Source organism: Rhinopithecus roxellana, chromosome 11 (genome assembly GCF_007565055.1).
Source record: "Rhinopithecus roxellana isolate Shanxi Qingling chromosome 11, ASM756505v1, whole genome shotgun sequence".
In the NCBI taxonomy this organism is placed as follows: Eukaryota; Metazoa; Chordata; class Mammalia; order Primates; family Cercopithecidae; genus Rhinopithecus; species Rhinopithecus roxellana.
In genome coordinates, this window is record NC_044559.1 from 30702752 (window position 1) to 30728056 (window position 25305).

A 25305-nucleotide genomic window follows, 5' to 3' on the forward strand; every position below is an offset into this window, starting at 1 on the left:
ACCAAAAATATCTCCAGATGTTGACAAATACCTCCTGAGGGACAAAATTACCCCGGTTGAGAATTACTGTCTAATACCTCACATTTAACATGTCCAGGAGCCCCATTAGGCAGGTACTGTTCTGAATCCATTTGTGGGAGAGGAACTTGAAGCTCAGAGATGTCGAGATCGATGTCCTAGATGATTCAGCCAGGGTTTATATAACCCCTCCAACATCTGAGCTCATGGTAGGTGTTGACAGGACGCTCACTGGATGGATTGCCGGTAGATTTGACATTGAGGCATAGATGTTTATGCATGGCTAAGCTTGATAGGAAACCATGAAAGGCTTTGACCAGAGTAGTAATCTGAGAAAAGCAGAAGTTTACAGAAAACACAGACTCCCTCCCATCTTCAAAGATAACTTCATATTTGGGATCCCTGGGCCTGGGGTCAGAAGGGGTTAGAGGGTAATCTCATCCAGGAAGGAAAGTGTTCCAAAGACCACCAATGCTTTTCTGCTTCCTCCTTTCCTCTTCTCATATGAAATTTTCTTTCTACCAAATTACATAAGATCCTCTAGGCATCCTGCGTCTTGTCACTCCCTAGACATTTTGGTAATAAGAGCGTAAGTATTAATTACAATCCCCTGTGAATGTTTAAGGCAATTACTGTTCACTGGCTCCCAGTAATTTCCAAGACATAAATGGGCAGTGAATAGACAAAATCTCCATTTACCAACAAAGCTACAACTTAGCTTTTAAATTAAATAAAAACCACCTACCATTTTTCAACTTCTATTTGAAGTTCAGGGGTAGCATCACTGCATGATCCAACAGGAATCCAATGCATCCATTCAATTATTACTGGTTGAAAAAATTGTATGAGACCTGATGAATGTCAATTGATTCCACTATAGTCAAATTAAAACTGATATAGCATTAAAAAAAGAAACACTTATTAAAAATCCTGGAAAGAGATAAAAGAGGAAAACTAGGCACTCAACTTCCTCATGATCTCCTTTCCTATAAAATATCTTGTGTGTAGTATGTAGAGTGTTGCTCATAAATTCATCACAAGAAATCATTCTTTTTCCTTTTTCATGCAGCTCTGGATTTGGGGAACTTAAGAGGTTCTCCTTTTTTTAATCTATTGCTCCTTACAGTCCAAGGCATCTAGTCCCAAACTACATTGTCTACGGGCAGCCCTGAGTGCTCCCTTTTATCTCTTACATTGTCAAGGTTTTGGTGACAGCATTACGAATAGACACGACTGCTGTGCCCCACCCTGACTCACTCATACACTTTTAATTTAGATGTTCCCATCCCCCAGAGCAGAAGCCACCTCATTCATATTAATTTTATTTTCTAACTACTTTGATTACTATTCTGTCAACTCCAAAGTGGTCAAATTTAAGTTTAAAGCCTTCCAGTTTCTTAACACTGTGCAGTGCATTCTCAGTGTAAAGTGGTCCATGTGCAGGGCAAACAGTAGCTCATTCCAATGCCACCAGGGCTGCTCTCCAAGAGCCAGGTGAGAAACCCATCCTGACCAGGCCAAGGTGGACTTGGAACCAATTCTTCTACAGAGGGAACCATCTCTGAAAATAGTATAATATGGTGATCTTGTTCTGTGTTCATGGTCAACTGACTAGAGCAAATAGCTGGGTGACTGAGATAAAGTATGGCAAACCCAATATTCAAGCTGCTTATATTTCTAAGCACCTATATTTTTCATTCACTTACTCATTCATTCAGTCCGTAACCCCAAATCGAGCTTGAGTTCACTGGCTTCTTAGGCTCTAGATGAGGCAGGCTCAACTTCTCAATTTCCCTCTGGTTGAAGTTCAAAGCCTTCTTTGGGATTTCTGCAAACTGCCAGGAGGCTGTAGGACACCATTTCCACACATGCTGTCTCTCTTCTGAACTCTCTGCCTGATACAAAACTCAACCCTGTCCTCAATTCACAAACACAGTCCCTGAAGCTCATTCATACAACATAGTCATGAATTTAATGGGCTTTTCTGATGATGAAGGTCTCAGGGAGGAATCTGTAGAGCTCTGCATAGCAAACAACTTACAACAACATGTTAGGTACTTCTTGTCTCCAAAGCCCACAGCCTCCTTGATACATGGGGTTTTACAAGCCCTTCATCCCCATGCAGTGGGGTACATCTCACTAGCGGCTCTCTCTTCTTCCTCCCTTCTTCGTTTTCTTTTCAAGAGAAAAGCAAAATTCCTCTCATTTCCTCAAGCAAAGAGGCTAACCATTCTTTCATTGTTAGGAGGCTTCTCAAGTATCCCCTTCCAGCCCCAAATAAACTGTAAGGTATTTTTCCCCAAGAAAAACTATTTACCTTAATATAAATTTGGGTGCCAGCTCTTAAGGAATATAAATGTTGCCTCATTATGATTTTAAAATCATTTATTGAAGTACATATAGTATGTTAGGTACTAGGGACACTAGAATGATTAAATTGGGCTTATGCACTGGCTACAGAAATGGCTTGTCATCCAGTGGGTTATACCTGAGACAGATGGTATGTAGAAGGAGGAAGCCAGTCAGTGAGAGGGAAGGAGCAGAGTCAAGTTGCTATGGGATCCCTGAAGAGGACAATGGATTCGATTTAGGGATGAATTATAGAACAAGTGCAGTGTCTCTTCAGGAAATGGAGGTAAATGTCTGGTCATATCCAAGTTGTTGGCCAGATGTTTTACCCCCGGATCCTCCAGCTTGTTTTTGTTTGCTTTTGTTTTTGTTTTGAGATGGAGCCCTGCTCTGTCACCCTGGCTGGAGTGCAGTGGTGTAATCTCAGTTCACTGCAACCTCTGCCTCCTTGGTTCAAGCTATTCTCCTACCTCAGCCTCCCGAGTAACTGGGATTACAGACATGTCACCACACCGGATAATTTTTGTATTTTTAGTAGCGATGGGTTTTCACCATGTTGACCAGGCTGGTCTCGAACTTCAGGCCTCAAGAGATCCACCTGCCTCAGCCTCCCAAAGTGCTGAGATTACAGGTGTGAGGTACCATGCCCAGCCTATTTATATTTTGCTTTCGTCTGTTGGATAACCCAATAATAAACTTCTGGTAAAAATTTAATTGATCACTTGTTCTCTAAGGCTTCTTTGTTAATCAGCATTCTCAGGGAACAGGGATTGTTAGAAATTTCAGATTAAGCAACTCATTACCAGAGCTCTCTTTTGTGTCCAGTGCTTATGTCAAAGACTTTCTAAATTCGTCATCACCGTTAGCATAATCTACTGAGCATAAGACTCTCATAGGGCCTTGTGGTCTCTTACCTCTTCATCAAATATTATCGTCTGGATGTATTTATGAAACTCAGGTAAGTGGTGGTTAAGATAAATAAGTACTTAATCCAGGGCATTTTCTAAAACCTTCAAAAATTCAAATCCGAATCTACATTTATTTTCATGTAGACTTCCTGAAAGATGGCATACAGTTACCATACATGGTAAACTGTAGGCATATTCTGAATGGCTCCAGGTAATTAATGTTTACTGCAATTAATATCACACTTATCAACAAGTTTGCTATTGACAACCGCCAGTAAGGCAGTATCTTGGCATTCTGTTGACCTCTTCTCTTTCCAAAGGGTTGAATTTGTTCTCAGAGGTGATTTCCGCATCTCAGAGAATTTGGGTCAGTGAAAATATCTCTATGCCAGCACCATCTGGCCTTCTTGTAACACAATACTTAGGTCGTAACTGTCCACACTAAGCAGATGGTGAGGAGTCGGCAACTATTGAGTCAACTCCCAACTCCATTGAACGCAGCTAATTAAATGAATGATAGGCCTGAGTCTTGCTGACCATTTAGTTCAATGCACTCGTTTAACTGATGGGGAAGTTGAGTCACAGAGTGCCTGGTGGATTACCCCTGTCACACAGCTGGTTGGGAACAGAGCTATAGGGAGAGCACTGATCTCCTTATTTCTCATTTAGCGAACTTTATACCACATCATGTAGCTGATCCTGAGAAACTTTTAGGGTCCAGATAAATCATTTTCAGTTTTTTCAAACTGGCTTGAGTTTTCAGAGGATGCTTTGGTATTCACTATTTTATACATATTTAAGAGGTTATCTCAACATTGGAAATAATGTTTTCCTCATCTCCACCTCCAATTTCTGACTCTGCCTCAGCTGAAAAGTTAACCCATTTCTTTGATTCATGCTGATTCTTTAATCAGAGTCCACTGATATTTGGGGACAATGCTACACTGCCCAGAGTCACTGTCTTGGCCACAGCAGCTGCTGACACAATACTTCAAAATGCTCTTAACTTGGAGCTGTGGCCAATGGAGTTGTCCTGAAAAATGAGAAAGGGTGAAGTCTCCTGCTAATGACATTCCCTCCGCTTGGAGGGGAGCTGTGGCTTTGAAAAGGCCGATTGTGGAAAATCCACTGCAAGAGGGAGCTAGAAAGGAACTTGACCTTGCCTCAGGCAGTTGTAAGTCCCTGTGGACAAGTTCAGTGTCTTGCCAACTCTGTGAGGAATTGCTGAGGACACAGTGTGATTAACCGAGGAATCCCTGTATGCTTCAGATGCAGATGGTGAGTAAGTGCATCATGTGTCTCAAACGGTGAAGGTGCTGGCTTGAACTCAGGGTGAGATTGTTAGGGAAACAGAGTGACACCATTTTAAAATCAGCTCCATCTTAAAACTAGCAAGGCACATTCCTTGCCAGTCATGACCCATGGTCATGAAATGTTTATGGCTGAGGAAATGTTTATGGCTGAAAATGATTAATAATGCTTGTAAGGAGAAACTCCTACTACAATGAAATGTCCAAATGTCCCGATATCACATAATAATATATGCTTTTAAGATGATTCTAGACATGCTTTGATGTACCTACACACTAAAATACCAAAAATAAAAATAACTTTTTTCATCAACAAAGTAATACATCTTGTCACGCTGTCGGCCCACCCTCACATTGTCATAGCTTAGCTTTTACATAGATAAGAGCCTTGTATAAGAAAAGCTTAAAGATGATGCATTCCTCTGCTTCCTTTCTGAGGACACCCTACTCTGGAAGTGAGTAGCTTTCAATAAACTATCTCTTCTCAGTGCTTTCTGTGACTCACCTTGAATTTCTTCCTACACGAGATCCAAGACCCTCTCTTGGTGTCTGGATCAGGACCCCCTTTTTTGGCAACAAGACTTCTGTCATTTGGGGAAAAAAATTCCTCATTTCTTCTAGATGTCTAAAAATGCTTCACCTCATATTTACACCTAGAACTCGAGTCTGACCCATAAGATACTTAAGAGGCTGAGGGTTCATGTCTCTGTGCAGCCCAGGGTCTGGTTGTTCCCCAACTCCCATGGCCCACTGATTAATGGGCACTTCAGTTTTTCACTGAGTAGCTCAGCATCAAGAAAATGGCCTGTGAGCAAGCCTACAATTTGAAACAGTTCCCCGAGGTCATGGACAATGGCCAGCTGTCTTCTCTCTTGATTACTGGGAAAGGAGGGAAGGAGATTGGACTGACACGTCCAGGTTCTATACAGGCCATGTGTGCTTTGAATTTGATGAAGTCTGTGCTAGCCATGAAAGTCTGACAGAATGGCTATGAGTTGGTGGCTGGTTGTGAGTGTGGCTCAGAGCAGGTGTGAGGGTCATTGGTGAAAACTGGAGACTTGTCATGAGAACTGCACAATAAGCAAGATCCCATGGCAGTATCTATGTGCGTGTGTATGTTTAGAGGAGGCAGTGTACAGGGAAGAGGCTAGAAAACTCCTGGCTTCCAATTCTTTCCTCCCATGAGAACCCATTTTCATATTTTGTAGCAAACTTGGAAGGGTCAGCCCTTTTCTGAGCCATCCTCCTTGTTGATGGCCAAGCATTGTAAGAAATAAGAGCTCCATCTTGGTAAAGTCCGACTGCCCGGGCTGTTGTCTACTATATCTGCCACATTGGGGCACAGGCAAAGCCTTGATAGGAGTAGCAATAGTGACCTCAGAGACATTTGGTACCTGCTCCTGACATGCCCAAAGGAATTGTGCATGCTACAGCCATGCCTGCCTTGCGACTGCACTTAACTTGATGAGGAAGGTGTGGACTGCCTGGCTGCATTGAAGACGAGGGTAGCAAAGAAATAAGGCTGGGAAGGGCTGGCTCTACCTTCTAAGGCAGAAGCTGTATGCCTGGGCAGGAAGTGGAGAGCATGAAATAGACCTCCAACTTTTAGATGTGGGCATAGCGTTCTTTTCTTCAGTTGTACTACAGGCTGTTCCCAGCTCCAGGGACTCTGCTATTGACTGTATAATGGTTCCAAATATTCCCACTTCTTTGTCTTCATGCCTTTTGCAATGTGGTCTCTCATCAAGAGATAAAGTTCATTTACCCACTCTTGCATCTAGGCTGGTCTCAGGTCTTGCTTCGGACAACAGAAATGTGGCAAAAGTGACAGTGTGCCAGTTATGAGCCTTGATCTTAAGAGGCCTTGCGAACTTCCACTCACCCTCTTGGACCCCACAATGACCCTGTGAACAAGCCTGGGCTAGCCTGCTGGAGGAAGGAAAAATGTGGCCCAGTCACCCCCATGGACCCAGTTGACAGCTGTCAGTTGCCAGAAGGAGAGCCAACTAATTTACTGCAGTTAACTACAGACACATGAGGAACCCAGATGAGCTCAAGAGAGGCACCCAGCTGAGCCCAGCTTAAATTGCTAACCCACAAAATTACAAGTAAAATTAATGATTGTTGTTTTAAGCTACTAAATTTGGGGGTGATTTGTTTCATGGAAATAGATAACAGACACACACCTCAATGGGAGTAGGTTAGGAGAAGGTCTGGGCTGTTGCTGAGGGTGGGAGCAACAGCCAAAAGTTGCCTGAGGTCAGGAAGCCTCAGCAGGTAGGTCTTACCTTGAGGCCCTCCTGGAGACTGGGCAGGGGAAGCCAAAGTCCCAATATAAGATGGGGTGGCAAGGAGCCTGGGGCACAGCTGGCAGGAATAATAAGGACCAGGACACGTGGTTACCCTGGGCAATAAATAAAACTTTAATAATGATAAGGAGTTGCTTTACGCATGCGCTCTTTCCAGATACTCTCTTCTTCCAGCTTGTAGGTCTTGACCACATCACTGAAGTGGTCTCTCCGTGATATAAAATCCTGATTCATTAGCATTAAGTCACCAGGGAATTCTGATATGCAGAAAAGATTTCGGTTCGTTAGGCCTGTGATGGACCGTTCCGGTTTCTTTGTGGGAAGGAAAGATTTGCGATCATTTCCATGGTATGTCAAACATTTTTTTGGTTCTTTTGACTTGAAAACTACATTCATTTTTATTTCTCGTCTTTTTGTGTTTTTTACTTCTGCCACCTCTTTCTCATCTTGGTTAGCATCATCATAATTATGGGTGTCATAGTTGTCCTCCTTTTGTCTGGCCTTATTTTTTGCCATTGGACCCAGGTCCACCCCAGACAGAAATGAGGAGCGTGTAAACCTTTCAATGTAGGGTAAACGCTGATGATTTCCCAGAGCCCGAGCAAGCCTCATTCTCTCTATGTGCTTACTGACGTTCACCTGCTCTCGTTGTGGCATTTTAAATGCCTCTAGGGGCACAATCACCTTTGCTGTCCATATTTTTCCTAGGGGTGCACAAATAGCGCAAGGTAAGGAATGTTCCTTTTTATACTCCATTGCCTGTTTGTAGTCCGGAGACAGCAACTGTAGTTCCTTGAGCATTTGGCATTCTTCCTCGTGCTTGTGAGCCAAAAGCCTTCTTGCTGCTATGGTGTGAATGCCACCTAGATGCTGACAATGCAGAAAGGATTATTAAAATCTCAAGAGCGCAGGGGCAGGTGGCACCCACAGAAACAATTTGCTAATGACTGGTTCCCCCTCCGTTGTGGAAAGTGTTTGAGCCCCTCTGTAGTGGAAAACAGGTGAACTTTTGGGGTCAGATAACCTTGGGTTCAAATCCTGACTCTCCTCTGACCTACAATGAATTCAGAATAATTTTATTGACTTTACAGGGTCTTGGTAAAGCCTCGACAAGACAACATATATGAAAGTGACCAGTGCAAGGTAAGAGCTGAAGAAATAACTGTTTTCATCATTTGTTATTACTTATGTTTGTAAGTGGGACTTGTCGGTAAGGGTATTTTGCTGTGCAAGTGTGGAAGCCACTAACAGATTCAGCCAATACAAGTCTACTGTTGGAGAGGCGGCTCTGTTACTGGTGGTTTGTGAATCTTTGGCTCCCCCTAGCTAAACTGGCTGGCTTCAGTGTGGCCCCTCTGTGTGAAAGTTGCCGGACACTTACTAGGATCTCTTTTTCCAAGGGGGAGTATTTCCCGAGGGCAATCCGTGGGTCTGATCTGTAGAATTTGCTCCATGTCCTGCAAGAAGAGAAGCAGGAGTATCAGAATTATCAGAATTCTGGAAAAGTCCTTCCTACTTTTCCCTCCTGGAGTAGGAAGGCTCAGAAAGTGTTATTCTGCACCAGTCAGGCTGAAGCCGCCATGAGCAGGGGTTTCTTTAACCACTGGGTAGGCTTCTCCATTTGGCCTCTTTCTGACATGGACAGACTAAAGTGCAAGTCAGACTCACCCCAACGGTGAGGCAGAACTCAGATCCTCTTGGCAACACACTGGGGCTTGATCCTGAAAGGAGTAGCTGGTATTAAATATTCTGACTGGCTTTTCATTCTTCCTTTCTTGGGCCATTGTGTCACTAGCCCTCTGTTTTTCAATCCTCTGACAGTCATTCTTCTGTTCTCTGATCATACTCCGCCAATAAGCTAGGACAGGAGGTGTTCATGCCTGGAGTTTGTTTCTAAGACAATGTGATGAGGGCCCGAGGGTAAGTCACAAACATTTCTTGCATCATAACTGGCTTACCTGGGGTCTATTGTGAGGTCTGAGTTTAAGACACTGAATGATTCCCTGGGGTGAAATGGACACACACTGCCAGGCTCCTGGTGTGTTGGAGTCCAGAGGAAGAGAATGGATAGAAAATGTGGCTGGGAGGCAATCTGACCATGTCACTGCCACTGACAAACCCACAAGACTGCTCAGTTTTCACAAGAGGAAGACTCAGTCAACTAAGGTCTCTCTCACTGGCTTTCGCTTGTCTCTTCAGCCTTAGCTCCTCATGCTTGATCAACGCCACACTATCCATCATTCTCAAAACAAGCGTCTAAGCTATTGTTCACAGTCCCCTCATGTGTTGAATACCTCTCTTATCCTTGGCAACTTGCTTGTCTCTCAAGACCCAGCTTAATTGTTGCTTCCTCTGAATGTCTCCTTGCAGAATAAATTGCCCTTTGTCCATGTTCTCATAGCACTTTCTGCATGATGCTGTGGTGCTTTCTCACATACCGACTTGCCTGGTAAGTCAGATTTCTTGGTCTGTCTCTCCCTCTACTGAAAGAAGGTACCAACAGCATCTTATTCTTCTTTGGGGCGTGGTTGTCAGCAGAGGGCATGGTGTAGGGCAGATGTTCAGTTTGCTAACTCAATAAACAATTGTCCTGAGTCCCTGTTCAAAGGTGTGGTTAAGAATGGCACTTGTGGGAATGGATATTGCCAAAACTCTATGGAAGGTAATTTGGCAATATGTATCAAAATTATAAATGTATTTGCCAGTTATGTGATACAAAATAAATTACGCACAAGGTTGGTCAGTGCGACCTTGTTTGAGGTGACAAACCTCATGGCAAACTCAAATACCCATTAGCCAGTAATTGGTCAGAGAATTCTAGTTAGCCATACAATGGAGTAGCATAGGAGTATTCGACTATAGGAGTCAAAATGATCAAGGGAGGAAGACCTTTACTTATATGGAAATAATTCCAAGAAGCATAATTAAATGCAAAAAGCAAGATGATAACATATATACATTCTAGAATAGTTTTATGTGTTGGGGAGGGAAAAAATAAGCATGTATGCATTTGTATTTGCATAAGGAAACTTCAGAATAATACACAAAAAACTAATGAAACAGTAGGTATTCAGCAGATGAAGTTGTGGGAATGAGCCATTTCATGATTATATCGTCTTGAATGTAGAACCACATGAATGTATTAGGTATTTGAAAACGTAAATTTAAAAAGTAAAGAAGCAGATCATGGAAAAAGATTGCCATGTTATCTCTGACAAATACAGGTCCTAAAATTCCTTTGCCTTACCGGAAATGCACAGTGGATATTTGTGAGTTGGGCCAGTGCTCAGACCCATGTAGGCGCTAAAATATGGAGGTACTTTTCCAGTCGACACAGGCAAATTCAGTTACTTAGACCATTTGTGAGCCTGGAAATCAGTAGACAGCCTCTGAGTAGTGAAGAAAATGCCTTTTGGAGTGCATTCATTGGCTTTCCCATGTGTCCCACACTCAACTGCTAATTAAGAGTGACCTTGAACAAGCCATACAACACCTGGCACATCATATGCACTCAACAAATATTTGTGGAACAATTGATGGGATTGTTGGACTCCAATTGATGGAATATCGTGTATCCATTAAAAATTGAGTCTTTAAAAAATTTGCAATAATATGACATAATGGGATGTAAAAATAGGCAGAATATAAAACTTATATAGGATATAATTTGGATGCTGTAAAAATACAAATATGCAAGAGGAAAAAAAGACCAAAAGGAAATACACAGTGACACTAAGGTTACTTCAGGCTATGGGCTTGTGGGAATATTCCAGGGCTGCTGGTGCATCAGCAGCCTGGTCAACTCCAGATATTTAGATGGAAAAGTTATGGCCCTGCCACAGCAGGTACAGGCAGGTAAAGGTGCCATTGTCAGGGTCCAGCTCCTCCAGACTTCAGAGAAAAGGAGGGTGAGAAAGGATACTATCAGGGGAAACCCCACCCCCAATATTTAACTTGGGTTCTTTTCTATTTCTCTAAGCATCTCGGCTGGTTTGAGAAATAAAGGGAAAGAGTATGAAAGAGAGAAATTTTAAAACTGGGTGTCCGGGGGAGACATCACATGTTGGCAGGTTCTGTGATGCTCCCTGAGCAGTAAAACCAGCAAGTTTTTATTAGCAATTTTCAAAAGGGGAGGGAGTGTACGAATAGGGTGTGGGTCACAGAGATCACAAGCTTCACAAGGTAATAGCATATCACAAAACAAGTGGAGGCAGGGCGGGATCACAGGACCACAGGATGGGGCGAAATTAAAATTGCTAATGAAGTTTCGGGCACGCATTGTCATCGATAACATCTTATCAGGAGACAGAGTTTGAGAGCAGACAACCTGTCTGACCAAAATTTATAAGGTGGGAATTTCCTTGCCTAAAAAGCCTGGGAACACTACAGGAGACTGGGACTTATTTCATCCCTTCAGCTTCCACCGTAAAAGACAGCTGCCTCCAAGGGGGCCGTTTATAGACCTACCCTCAGGGCACATTCTCTTTCTCAGGGATGTTCCTTGCTGAGAAAAAAAATTTAGCGATATTTCTCCTATTTGCTTTTGAAAGAAGAGAAATATGGCTCTGTTCCGTCCGGCTCACCAGCAGTCAGAGTTTAAAGTCTTATCTCCCTTGTTCCCTGAACTTTGCTGTTATCCTGTTCTTTTTTCAAGGTGCCCAGATTTCATATTGTTCAAACACACATGCTCTACAAACAATTTGTGCAGTTAATGCAATCATCACAGGGTCCTGAGGCAACATACATCCTCTTCAGCTTACGAAGATGATGGGATTAAGAGATTAAAGTAAAAACAGGCATAGGAAATCTCAAGGGTATTGATTGGGGAAGTGATAAATGTCCATGAAATCTTCACAATTTATGTTCTTCCACCACGGCTTCAGCCAGTCCCTCCGTTTGGGGTCCCTGACTTCCTGCAACAGGATACACCTGGGCGGGGTGTCACCATAGCAACAAAGCTCTACACTATGGGCAAGTCCGGTTTTCTCACACCTGGTTCCACAAACTACTGCTTTTAGCTCACTTCCTTCTCTCCTTCTCTTTCTCTCATTGTCTTTCCCAGGCTTTTTGCTTTTGTTTTGTTTTACAGATATTTCCCCTCAATTGTTTTTACATTAGGTTTTATTCTTGAATTTTACCTGGTTTTGTCCTGACTTGTATTCATAGGCATCAGTCTCATCTCCTGGTTCATTTTCAAATTCTCTTGAACTGCCTTTCACATCTGTCTTTTATCTTTTACTTCATGTTTACTTTATTTCTTTGTCTTGCACCCTTTACCTTTTATATGTATTTCATTTATTCTTAATATTTGTAAACACTTTTATGTATCGTATCAGGGTTCTCCAGAGAAAAGGCAATACAATTTGTGTGTGTGTGTACACACACACATACACACATATATGCAAATATATATATACACACACACATATATATATATAAAGATCCAATTCTCTCATATGAGAGAGATTTATTACTTATTATTTATTTTAGGGAATTGGTTCACATGATTATAGAGGCTAGTAAGTGCAAAATCTGCAGGGTAGGCTGGCAGGCTAGAGGCCCAGGAAGAAGTCAGTGTTGCAGTTCAAGTCCAAAGGCCATCTGATGGCAGAATTGCTTCTTGCTCAGGAAAAGGCAGTATTTTGTTCAATTCAGGCCTTCGTGAGGCTCATCCACATAATGCAAGGCAATTGGCTTTGCTCAAATGCCACCGATTTAAATGTTAATCTCATCCAAAAACACTGTCCCAGAAACATTCAGAATAATAGACCATATCAAATACCTGGGCACCGTGGCCTAAACGAGTTGACATAAAATTAACCACTACACCTACTTATATTTCATAGGTTTTTAATAATTTGCTTAAATGTTTTAAAATATCAGGGTTTTAGTTTTTATACATAGTTTTACCCATTATTGAGCTTCATATTAACAGATTCATGTAGTATGTATTCCTTTGTGTCTGCTTTGTGCCCCTTGTTATGAGAAAAAGTTACAATTCTCTCATTGAAATCCTTGTACATTCCTTTTTATTGCTGTTTAGCATGATGATGCTATGATTTATCTATCAGTCATCTGTTGCTTACATTTCAGTGGTTTCTGATTTGGGGAACATTCTTGTACATGACTCCTTGGGATTATGTGCATGCTGTTCTCTACCAATTCACATTCCCACCAGTAGTGTATGAGAATCCCTGTTGACATTCATCTTGCCAATACAGGTAGATAAGTTGTGGTATCTTGGATGGTTTTCATTTACATTTTTCTGGTTACAAATAAAATTGAACACTTTTTCTATTGGCCATTGAGATTGCTCTTTGTGAAATGTCTATTCGAGTCTTTTGCTCACTATATTTTAGTTTTTGTTTTCTTTTTTTTTTTTTGAGACGGAGTCTCGCTCTGTCACCCAGGCTGGAGTGCAGTGGCCGGATCTCAGCTCACTGCAAGCTCCGCCTCCCGGGTTTACGCCATTCTCCCGCCTCAGCCTCCCGAGTAGCTGGGACTACAGGCGCCCGCCACCTCGCCCGGCTAGTTTTTTGTAGTTTTTAGTAGAGACGGGGTTTCACCGTGTTAGCCAGGATGGTCTCGATCTCCTGACCTCGTGATCCGCCCGTCTCGGCCTCCCAAAGTGCTGGGATTACAGGCTTGAGCCACCGCGCCCGGCCTAGTTTTTGTTTTCTTATTGATAAGTAAGATTTCTTTATATGTTCTTGATATAGGCCCTTTGTCAGTTAAATGTGTTGCAAATATCCACTCCTACTCTGCAATTCACCTTTTTACTTTCTTTAAGGTGTCCTTTGATGAACGGAAGTCCTTATTTTTATACTAGCTGCACTCTAATTTATCAGCCTTTCCCTTTATGGTTAGTGCTTTCACATCTTGTTTAAAAAATCATCTCCTACCTCAAGTAGGAGTGATACTCTCACATATTATACACACATATACACACACATACACACATACACGTACATACACATACACACACAGGTACATATACACACATACAAACACATACACACATACACATACAAATACACACACATAAACATACACACACATATACATACACATACACACACATAGATACACATACACATACAAACTCATACACACACAGACACGTACACATACACACAGAAACACATACATACACATACACACACAGAGATACACATATACATACACATACACACAGACACGTACACATACACATACATACACAAAAATATACACATACATACACATATACACACAGAGACACATAAACACACACACATACACACACACAAAGACACATACACACATTCATACAGTGATATTCTTCTATGTCATTCTCTAAAACCTTTGATATTTTTTCTTCTGAAGTTTGTTAACTTCTTATCCTCATTTTATTAACTTTATTTTTCTACCTTATTTTCCTTTAAGTATATTTTGCAACTTATTTTTATAATGGCTACCAAAAAGTGTGAGGGTGTGTGAATAAGTCATACACAAACCCCTTGGGATTCCCTACCCTCCTGCAGTTGCCCCTGCAGCCATCCCTGGGCTCTGGCTGCCTCTGGTGGATCTTGCAGAGTCTGGCTCTCCGAAGACCCACCCACTATCTCCCTCTCTCCAGGGCTAAGTCTATGCAGGTAGCCGCTTTGAAGCATGGAAATGGTGCTCTTTCTTAACATTGTATGAGATCCACACCTTATACAAGGAGCTGTGCTCTTCAAAATCATAGTCCCCTCTACAAAACCACCAGCTCAGGGCACACCACATTCTGGGAAGTGTCCTCTAGGTCAGTGCTTCTCAAACATTAAACGTTAACCTCCTGGAGGTCTTGTGGAAATGCAGAGCCTGATTCTGCAGGTCTGGGCTAGGACCTGCACCTCGAACAAGTTCCCAAGAGAAGCAAAGTTGCAACTCTCTGTGTGGGTCACTCAATAAGAGGTGCTCCTCAAAGCTTGTCCCTGGACCAGCGGTGGCAGCAGCAGCATCACCCAAGACAAGCAGACTCTCAGGCCCCATCCAGAACTACTGAGTCACAATCTTCCTCTCAGCAAGTTCCCGGGTGAATGGCAGGCATGGTAAAGTGCAAAAGGAAGCTGGCCCGGGCAATGTCCTCAGCTGCTGCCTGTGAAGGATCAGACGATGCACAGCCTACATCAGAGGGATCAGACGATGCACAGCCTTTGCAGAACACCTGTGGACAGAATTCTATGCATTCCACAGCAATGTGCCTCAGACATCCTGGTTTCCAGGCTGAGCCTCCACCTCTCTTGGCATGAAAGAGTCTTTGATGCTCAGCTTCCTCAGTCTCCTTCCTTTTGGCACAAGGGTTGAGGAGACCTGGCTTAGGCAGGCTTGTTCCAAACCATTATCAAGGAATGGGGTCAGCTGTGCCTCTTTGAGGAGCCTCTTTTGAGAGGTTCACCCAGAAGAGTGAGACCCAGAAGCAGGAGAGGCCTAAATTCTCATTTAGGCCTCTGGGAGAGGTTTCAGCCACACCGAGGTGTCACAAGCTTGATCTTTGCTTCTTCTGTCTCTCTTAAGGGAGCAGATTATTAACTGGGGAAATCAAAACCCTGAAAGGGTGATTTTCTTTTTTTTTTTTTTTTTTTTTTTTTTGAGACGGAGTCTCGCTCTGCCGCCGGGGCTGGAGTGCAGTGGCCGGATCTCAGCTCACTGCAAGCTCCGCCTCCCGGGTTTACGCCATTCTCCTGCCTCAGCCTCCCGAGTAGCTGGGACTACAGGCGCCTGCCACGTCGCCCGGCTAGTTTTTTGTATTTTTTTTTAGTAGAGACGGGGTTTCACCGTGTTAGCCAGGATGGTCTCGATCTCCTGACCTCGTGATCCGCCCGTCTCGGCCTCCCAAAGTGCTGGGATTACAGGCTTGAGCCACCGCGCCCGGCCTGAAAGGGTGATTTTCATCAAACTTCAGATTCTCATCAACAGTGCTGCTCTTCCTGCCCACATGTGTCTTTATTTTCCCCCAGAATTTCTGCTGGGTTCTTTGCAGGCCCTAACAACAAGCACCTTCCCTCTGAGATGGAGTCTGTCCCACTGGGGGTCAAGCAGATGATAAACAGACATCAAGGCTCATGAGGAGAGATCTTCTCTAGTCTCCCCTGGCCAATTAAATGGAGACCATCGTCCAACACCACATTCTCTTTCTGAAAGGAGACCTTGGTAATCCCCTTGTGGTTACTTCTGTTGTTATTAAAATCCACCAAAGGGCATGAGGAATTCTTTTCTGAAGTACAGGAGGGCTTGGGTTCTTGGATTTGGAGAGGTCATATGGTATGCATTCATCTTCACGGTAAGGCCAATCGATGCACATTTTAAGAACCAACAGGCTTGGCCAGGCATGGTGGCTCATGCCTGTCTTTCCAGCACTTTGGGAGCCTGAGGCAGGCAGATCACAAGATCGGGAGATCAAGACCATCCTGGCCAACATGGTGAAACTCCATCTCTACTAAAATACAAAAAATTAGTCGGGCATGGTGGCACGCACCTGTAGTCCCAGCTACTTGGGAGGCTGAGGTAGAGGAATCGCTTGAACCAGGGAAGTGGAGGTTGCAGTGTGCTGAGATCATGCCACTGCACTCCAGCCTGGTGACAGAGCAAGACTGTCTCAAAGAAAAAAAAAAAAGGCTCCGAAAAATATGTCTCTAGATGCCTGAATTTTCTCTTTAGAAATGTGGTCAGTTGAGGTCACAGAATAAAACCCTGAGGGGTTAGTTGACTTTTCTAATGGGTTTTGATGCCATGATCCTAATAAAGAGGTACTAGAGTATGATGGTCAATAGCATGGGTATGGAATCATTGGTGTGCTAGTAAATGTTAACAACCGGCTCTCTGAATGAAGTTGACAAATGTAGCAAATAAAAATACAGGGCATCTGTTAAATTTGAATTTCCGATATGTCTCATTTACTTATATAAAGAATTATTCATTTTTATTGAAACTTCAAATTTAATTGGGTATCCTGTGTATTATCAGGCAACCCTATTTCTGGGTGGGGTGTGAGGAGAAAAAAATGACATTAATGCCTATGTCATTTTTTTCCTTCCAACATTTATTTCAGATTCAGGGGGTCCATGTGGGTTTGTTATATGGGTAAATTATGCATCACAGGGGTTTGTTGTACAGATTATTTTATTGCCCAGGTAATAAGCATAGTATCCAATTGGTAGCTTTTTAATCCTCACTCTCCTCACAGTAGGCCCTGGTGTCTACTGTTCCTTTCTTTGTGTCCATGTGTACCCAATGCTTAGCTCCCACTTACAGGTGAAAACATGTGATATTTGGTTTTCTGTTCCTGCATTAATTCACATAGGAGAATGGGTTTATTCTTTTAGGTTGATTCCATGTCTTTGCTATTGTGAATGATGCTGTGATGAACATATGTATACATGTGTTTTTGTCATAGAATGACATAGGTATATACTGAATCATGGGATTGCCAGGTCAAATGGTAGTTTTGTTTTCAGTTCTTTGAGGAATCTCCAGACTGCTTTCCACAAAGTCTGAACTAGCTTACATTCCCACCAGCAGTGTATACAGCTTACTATCTCTAGGGAGTCATGTAAACTGGGAAGCCTCTGTTTCATATGTACAACTAGAATAGTAATATGACTTGTCTTAGAGGGTAGTTGGGAAGATAGAATGAGAAGTTACATTCATGGAAATGCTCAATAAAGAGCTATTGAGTGGCCTAGATTGTGGCGAATACTAGTCTCTGCATATTCACTGTATCACTCCAGTCATCACAAACAAACATTTTGGTCCAAGAAAGGGTGGAGTCCACCATTGTCTCTAACCCCAAGGGGGCATTCATCCTCCCTGGGGACCTGGTGTGCTGGACTTGTAATAGGTTTCTGGAGCCAGTGATGAGTCTAATAGGTTATTTCTATTTTAGGGGCAGATTATTTATATCTAAGAATAAATATTTCCAACATTTTAAATTTTATAGTTTTATTGAGGTATAATTGATGCAAAATAAATTACACATATTTAGATATAAAATCTGATGGGCTTTATGTATATAAACAACCATCCTTACAATAAGATAATGAATATATCCACCATCCTCCAAAGCTTTCTCATGCCCTTTGTAATCCCTCTCTCCCCTCACCTCTGTCCCACAACCACTGATCTGCTTTCTGTCACTATAGATTACTTTCCATTTTCTATAATTTTTAATAAGTTGAATCACACAGTATGTACTCCTTTTAAAAAATAAACTTTTTGATTTGGAATAGTTTTAGATTAATGGACAAAGTACCCCCACACTATCTATGTGGAGGCTGTGCATCATCTGATCGCTCTGATGTAGGCTGTGCATTGTCTGATCCTTCACAGGCAGTAGCTGAGGGCGTTTCCCAGGCCAGCTTCCTTTCACTCTTTACCACGCCTGCTATTCACCCGGGAACTTGTTGAGATGAAGATTGTGACTCAGTAGTTCTGGGTGGTACCTGAGAGCCTGCATGTCTTGGGTGATGCTGCTGCTGCCACCACTGGTCCAGGGACATGCTTTGAGGAGCACCTCTTATTGAGTGACCCACACAGAGAGTCACAACTTTGTTTCTTTTGGGCCAGCAGCGTTGGGCTCATCTGGGAACTTGTTTGAGGTGCAGGTCCTATCCCACACCTGCAGAATCAGACTCTGCATTTCCACAAGATCTCCAGGAGATTTATATGCACTTTAACGTTTGAGAAGCACTGACCTAGAAGACACTTTCTGGAATGTGGTGTGCCCTGAGCTGATGGTGTCATTGAGGAGACTATGATTTTAAACAGCACTGCTCCTCATGTCTTCACAACTTTCTTGAACAATCAGGCTGGAGATCCTCTTAAGTCTCCATAGGCCAATGCACAAACGATTTAGCCATTCCAAGACGCCACTAGATTATGGAGGAAGGGTGTTAACGGTGGTTTCTCTTATCTTGAAATAACAACTTCCTGTATTAACCTGGCATGAAGATGGCGCCAGGCAAACCAGACTGTGATTCTGTGGGTCCTACCAAAGAAGACAGGGCAGGGGACAAGGGGGATGGGAGCCTCTCCATATTTGGAATGTTCCTTTCTGCCTGCAAGCAGCTTGGTAACTCATTTAAATATACATATATTTAAAACAATAGTAATAAAGGTTCTTGGAATATGGATTGAAAAACAACTCCACCTGTAAATATAGATTATGGCTTTAGGATAGCCTAAGCATAGGCAACTAGTATGATAATTAAGCATAAAATAAATAAATAAATAAAAGAAACCTTCTTCAAATGCAAAAGCCATCAAAAAGTTACCAAGACATTCCTCTTTTTAAGGAAGTTTGTAGTTATCATTTATTTTTTACAAGTTTCTTGAAGAATATATACTTATCCACATTATAATGTGAGTGGCAATTATTAGGGGAAAATATTCCTCAACTATTTTTTTTAAAAATAGCAAAACAGAAAAAGGATGTTTGCTCGTTTTATGCCAAGAAATATACATAGGAGGTGTTCTATAAACTTGCATAATTTTTACAGATGTTTTAAGTGCATGGGAAAAATAAACAGTGACTTTACCTGATTCTGTCAGATTTTAGCTAGACTTGAAGTATTTATGGTACAAGTTTTTGTTTAGGTTCTCATGTGCAGTTACTGCACCTTAAATTACAGACATTTTGCCATTGACAAAGATTGAGAAGGCTGTTCATTCTACTATTTCAGTTGCTCTGATACTGCAAATACTTTAGAAGGAGTTTCTACAACTCCAAGTAGACTTTTAAATGCTTGATTTTTGAATAAAACTTAAAACATAATATTGGAAAGTGATATGGAACTTGTTTACCAAATCCAAATGGAGCAAGGGAAGCTAGAAGCCAGTGAGAGGGTGAGCCCAGGTAAGTTGTGAGCCCACAGAAACACTTGGGATAGAGATCTTGTTCCCTATTCTGCCAAGAGTTGATACACTGTACTTCAGAATAAAGCTTTCTTCTAATTCTTAAGACCTGTACCTATTTCTGTCTAATGTCTAATTTAGATATAGTATTCCAGAAAGTGAAAATGAAAGATGATGTGTTTTGCAGACCAAACCCACAGGCACAAGCTAGCTTTAAGAAAAGTGGGGAGAAGGGGTGGTGATTAACTTTAAGCACAAATAAGAAAAACAAATCATTTTCGTTCTCTAACTAGGTGATGTGCACTCCAGCGGTAGTAACCCCATGTTGCTAATATGATCATGTGACCTAGACCCTCAACAAGTCAGCTCAGAGGCCTGGGTTGTACTGAGAGCAATTCCCACAAATGAGACATGGTGGTGGAAGAAGGAAGAGAATGAGTCTAGGCTTTTTCATTTTGAGAAGAAAATGATAGCCTCCCAGAAAAGGGAGTTACATGGGTTCAAGTTCCAGCTCTGTTGTTCCCCATCTATGGAAATTTATACAAGACAAAGAGAGAGGCGGCTAAGACACAGCAGGAGAGATCTGACTGGGGAAACTGTATTAGAATCAGAGTACAAGGACAGAGACTGCTCAAGAGAAAAAAAAAATCCCTTCTCTCCCCATCCTGCAAGGAAGGATTATGAATAAAAAGGGTGATTTTGCATTTATAGCATTTGTGCCTCCAGGAGGTCCTATTTGTGAATCTGTAAAAGAAGATGTCAGATGTTGGAGAAAATTGGAGAGGAGAATCCATAGAAGCTGCCACTACCTGGGTAAGCTGTGTGAAGGACAGGTCACTTCCTGATCACAGCTGAGCCTGCGTTGGAGCCACGGCTGTCCCTCCCCATAGAATAGCCCTGCCAAGGCAGCGGTTCCTACGCACCCCTCCTACTCGTTCTCTCTGGGGAGGTCTGGTTTGCAGAGTTTTGCAGACAAAGAAGCCAATGTACTGAAGGAAAGTTTCAGTGCTTTTCTCAAGGTCATACTACTTAAAATTAGAAAAAGCAAAACAAAACAAAAAAACACCAATCCCAATATAATCTGAGGTCGGATTCCCTCAGACTGATGGTACCAATCAGTCTGATAAGAAGATTGAAGTGGAATGTGAGGCTGATGAAATTCACAGAGCAAAATACTGAGCATCAAGGGTGTAGCAGTTCCCATTGTCACCACCTTTAAATGATATGTTTCGTCTAAAACAAGGAATGCTATAGAAATTAATAATAACACCAACTAATATTCATTGAACAATTACCGTAAGCAGGCACCAGTCTATCAGCTGTATCTGCCATAACCCACTTAAATATACACATATTTAAAACAAAAGTAATAAAGGTTCTTGGAAGGCAACTGCTTCCAAAACAAACCTGATTAACAGCTTCAGTAATCTTTGATAGGCAGGGTGAGATTAGAAATACTGGAGCCTGGCACAGGGCACAGTGTGGGCCACTGACTGGATTTAATGCTGTGTTCACGTTTGATGTTAGGTTCTGGATCAGGGAAGGAACTGGGGCTCCAAGTGGTTATAGGGGACGCTCAGGGACTCATTATCCACCAGTTAGAAAGATTTACAATCTTTTTATAGTGGTACAACCATAGCAATCTGTACTGGTCAAATAGCAACCCTACTGGCAGGTGTCAATCCTGACTTACCCTTCCTTTTTCAGGAAACTTTGCCAAGTATCACCATAATCTTGGGGCAAAGCCTCCGTATGTTTCACAAAATGCAAGGTGTTCCCCCCTGATTATCTCTCCCTGCCTGGAAATGTGTGATGTGTCCTCTGTCTGGAAGCAACCCTGCTTGCTTTCCAGGAATTTGCAAATTCCTGTGTGAGACCCTGGCCTTTTCTGCCAATTGAGGTGGAGCTTAAGAGTTGTTATTAAGGACATGAAGTTTTCTCTGTAACACGAGAGGATGATGCAAATAACTAGTCTTTGAACTTTCCCTGTACACTCCTCACTCCTCTCTGGTCTCACCCTGGGGAGGATTTGTGTTTTTTCAAGAAAGCTGAACCTAACTGAGCGTGCATAAAAAGATCGTATGAATTACCATGTGCAAACATGAAACCATCTTAACACCTTGTTGGCAAAGCATCTCCTACAGGTACTGAAACCTTGTTGGGTAAGAGGAGGGAGTTACCATATATCTTCTTTGTGATCTAACATCAAGAAGAGTACATTGTCATGATCTTCCAACTGTGTGCTTCGAAACAGAGTCCCAGGAAGAGCCCTAATGTTCAGTGCTGAGAATCTCCAAACGGCTGGCTGGGCTCTTGCTTATTTCAGGCAGTGCTTTTCTTCTCTGTTGTTTAGAAGTCCATCGATTCTTTAAATGGGCAATCTACTGTTAACATTTTTAATAGTAGTGTTCAAAACAAAAAATGATCTCTGGACCCTGACAGCAGCTACTGAGTTGACCATCTGCCCCGAGCTTGCGCTTCTCACCCTTTCAGTCACAGGCAAGGCTAGTAGTTCTTGTAGCTGCAGCCACCTTAGCCACTATAACCCACCGTGGTCCCCCTGAGGCAGCCTCCACCAGCACTCTCACCTTAGCCCTGCCACCTCTGTCAGTTGTGTCACCCCAGCAGCAAACACTCTCATCTTTGCTGTCCTTGCTGTCACTACATCCCAACTGCAGTCACTGTGGTTGGGCAATTGAGGTGTTAGGCGTTCTTGCAACAAGGAAGGGGAAACATTTGACCAAGGAATTCAACTAGCTGTGGCACAAAGGATAAGGAGAATGGAGGGGAAAGTGTTGAAAATGGAGACATCAAAGCACTGTGTGTCGATATTGAAGTAGCTTAGTGCTCTGATGATACTGCAGAGGCCAAACACACCTCAGGAGAGGGACATGGGGAGACCACGGTGGGATTAGAGATGAAGAAACAGGACATGGCAATGAAGGAGCAGAGTGTGACTTGGAGCTCTCCATTTTGATGGCTTTCACATTGTAATGGAGGACTTTTGAAGTTACACATGCTGACTTTGTCAATAAAGATAAAGATTTCAACCTGCCTGTGGTGACTGAGCATTCAGTTAATGCTATATGTTATGAATTGAATTGTCTCCCCCAAAATTTATATGTTGAAGTCATAACCCTCAGGATGTGACCTTATTTAGAAACAGTATGTTTATAGAGGTAATCAAGTTAAAAGGTCTTTGGGGTGGGTCTTCGTTCAATATGACTAGTTTGCGTATAAAAATGGAGAGATTTGGAGGCAGGCATGCACAGAGGGAGAGTGCCAAGTAACAATGAAGGCAGAGGTTAGGGTGATGCTTCTACATATCAAGGAACACCAGAAAACCACCAGAATCTAGGGGAGAGGCACAGAATGGATTCTTTCTCACTGTCCTCAGAAGAAATCAACCTCGCCAACAATTTTTCAGACTTCTAGCCTGCAGAACTGTGAAACAATAAATTTCTGTTGTTTAAGCCTCACACTTTATAGTACTTTGTTACAGCAGCCCTAGCAAACTAACACATCATCACAATCTTTCCAGCAGAATCTGCCCAAAGAAAATTAACATTCTATAAGGAAATTATTAATCTCGAAAAAAACATATGCTGGTTTCTATCAACCTCTCTTTGATAAGAGATAGAAAGTCTTCATTGTAGCAGAAGACCCTAAAGAAGATGAAGTGAAAAGAAAACACGTATTGCAGAGGGACCTGCCTGAAGGAATGAAAAGAAGGCAAAACTTGGAGAGGGGAAAAGTGTGGAGGAAAAGATGATCCGGAAGCAATGGCTCTCAACCTTGACTGAGATTCAACCTTGGTTGTCGTTGGATTCACCTGGGGAGGTGGTTATGGGGAAGGCTTTTTATAACTCCTGATACTCATGCAATATCCTACACTAATTACATCAGAAGCCCTGGGTGTAGGACCCAGATATCAGTATTTTGCAACGGTCCCCAGGGGATTCTATTGTGCAGCCAAGGTTGAGAACCACTGCCTAGTGAGTTCCTCATTTTTGGTGAAATATGTTGAAAAATGTTAACTGGCTCCTAAATGCAGTTCTCAAGCATGTTCTGGAGCTCCTGAAATATTCCAGAGTGAAGTTTCAGAATTTGGTGAGTCTACGAGTTTTACAATGGACTTTCTTTTTGAACTGAATGATATTTCACAAATGAGATGTTGATATATTCAATAAGATCATCGTCAGACAATTCTGGTCTCCTCTTATTGGGTAGAGCAGATGTGTTGGGCTGAGTGGTATGTGAGCGTACCCAGGAGAAAAGAAAAGAATGTCACTATGAAAGGAAGCTGTAAAAATGCGCGAGGCAGGGAAATATTTGAAGAGTGAACAAACCAGCTTCTGTTGATTCTTAAGTTATTCTTGCGAGTGGAGACTTGAATGCTGTCAAAGCTGTCTTTGCTGCAGATTATACATAGGGGCACTTTCTCGATGACTGTGTAGTGCCATAATCAATAGCTACTTCATAGGAGAAGATTACAAAGATAACTGTGATACAGAAGCTCAAGATGCTGATGATGGCAAAGCAGAAAGTGCAGCTCAGAAAAACAGGAGGATTAAGAAAAAGAACCACGAACATCTATTCATACCCAGCAGACAGCAAGTCGTAATGAATCAGTTTGTGTGACTCTTTGGGAGAAAATCTTGAATATTAGAGACTAAAATATAACTTTCCATGGCTTAAAATCTTGCACATTTAATTTCTCTTGTTTAAAAAATATTTTCTTCAAAAAATACGTTTTAAAAAAGCAAACCAATTTATTCTACTTTGAATTATAATCATGTACTTTGAACTCAGTCTAGAGGATGCTGCCAATTCTGTGTATTTATTGGCACTATAATTTGCATCTTGCGAACGGCTTTGTCATGTGGGAATAGCACTGGAGTTGTGAGTTTTATCAGAATTGTCATCTGAGATCACTATTCACTCAGAAAAAGTTGTTCAGAAGAACCAGTCAAAGTAGTTTCTAGGCTAGCTTACCTTTACTGTGCCTTTGTCATAGAAATACAACCTCTATTCTAGCAAGGAGATAAATCTATTTTATTTCGATGGCTTATCAAGTAATAAAAGTTTGAAATTTCTAGCAGGACCACATTTTATAATATTAGCTATTGGCTGGTTTATGTGACAGAAGTATACTTATATCAAGATTATCTTTTTATCACTTGAGGACTAAAATGTTTATCATGCTATTTGAAAAAAAAAGATAACCTTTTATAGAGTGCCACCCCTTTATACAGTTGGCATAGGAAAGAGAGCTGGCATCTGCTTCACAGGCCCAGGTGGGCCACATTCTGTACAAGGGGAAAAGGTAGGTAGCTGGGTTGGTAGAGCTGTTTAACAATGACCATCATAGATACAACCATAATCTCTTACCTGGTGTTACACACCTGGTTAAAACTAATACCAGAAATTATAAAAGTTACAATCCACCTTAGAGAGAAAGAGTACTCACCTGCTTTTTGTCAAGAGATACTGTGTCTCCTGTGGCTTTCTGAAAAAACACTAAAAAAAAAAAAACGG

General features: G+C 42.1%; 2 protein-coding genes across 2 annotated transcripts in view; one reads left to right on the forward strand and one right to left on the reverse strand.

The window, feature by feature from the left end:
* DMBT1 (deleted in malignant brain tumors 1) overlaps positions 1-25305 on the forward strand; it is a 164637-nt gene that overhangs the window by 122022 nt on the left and 17310 nt on the right. The window contains 1 exon segment of the mRNA XM_030940142.1: positions 8806-8814. Within this exon segment, the coding sequence (XP_030796002.1) occupies positions 8806-8814 (9 nt within the window).
* Positions 6988-8794, reverse strand: C11H10orf120 (chromosome 11 C10orf120 homolog). Its single transcript, XM_010357320.2, has 3 exons — positions 8563-8794; positions 8276-8351; positions 6988-7764 (listed from the first exon to the last, which is right to left on the reverse strand). Exons 1-3 carry the CDS (start codon positions 8736-8738, stop codon positions 7009-7011), a joined length of 1008 nt encoding a protein of 335 aa, XP_010355622.2. The 5' UTR covers positions 8739-8794; the 3' UTR covers positions 6988-7008.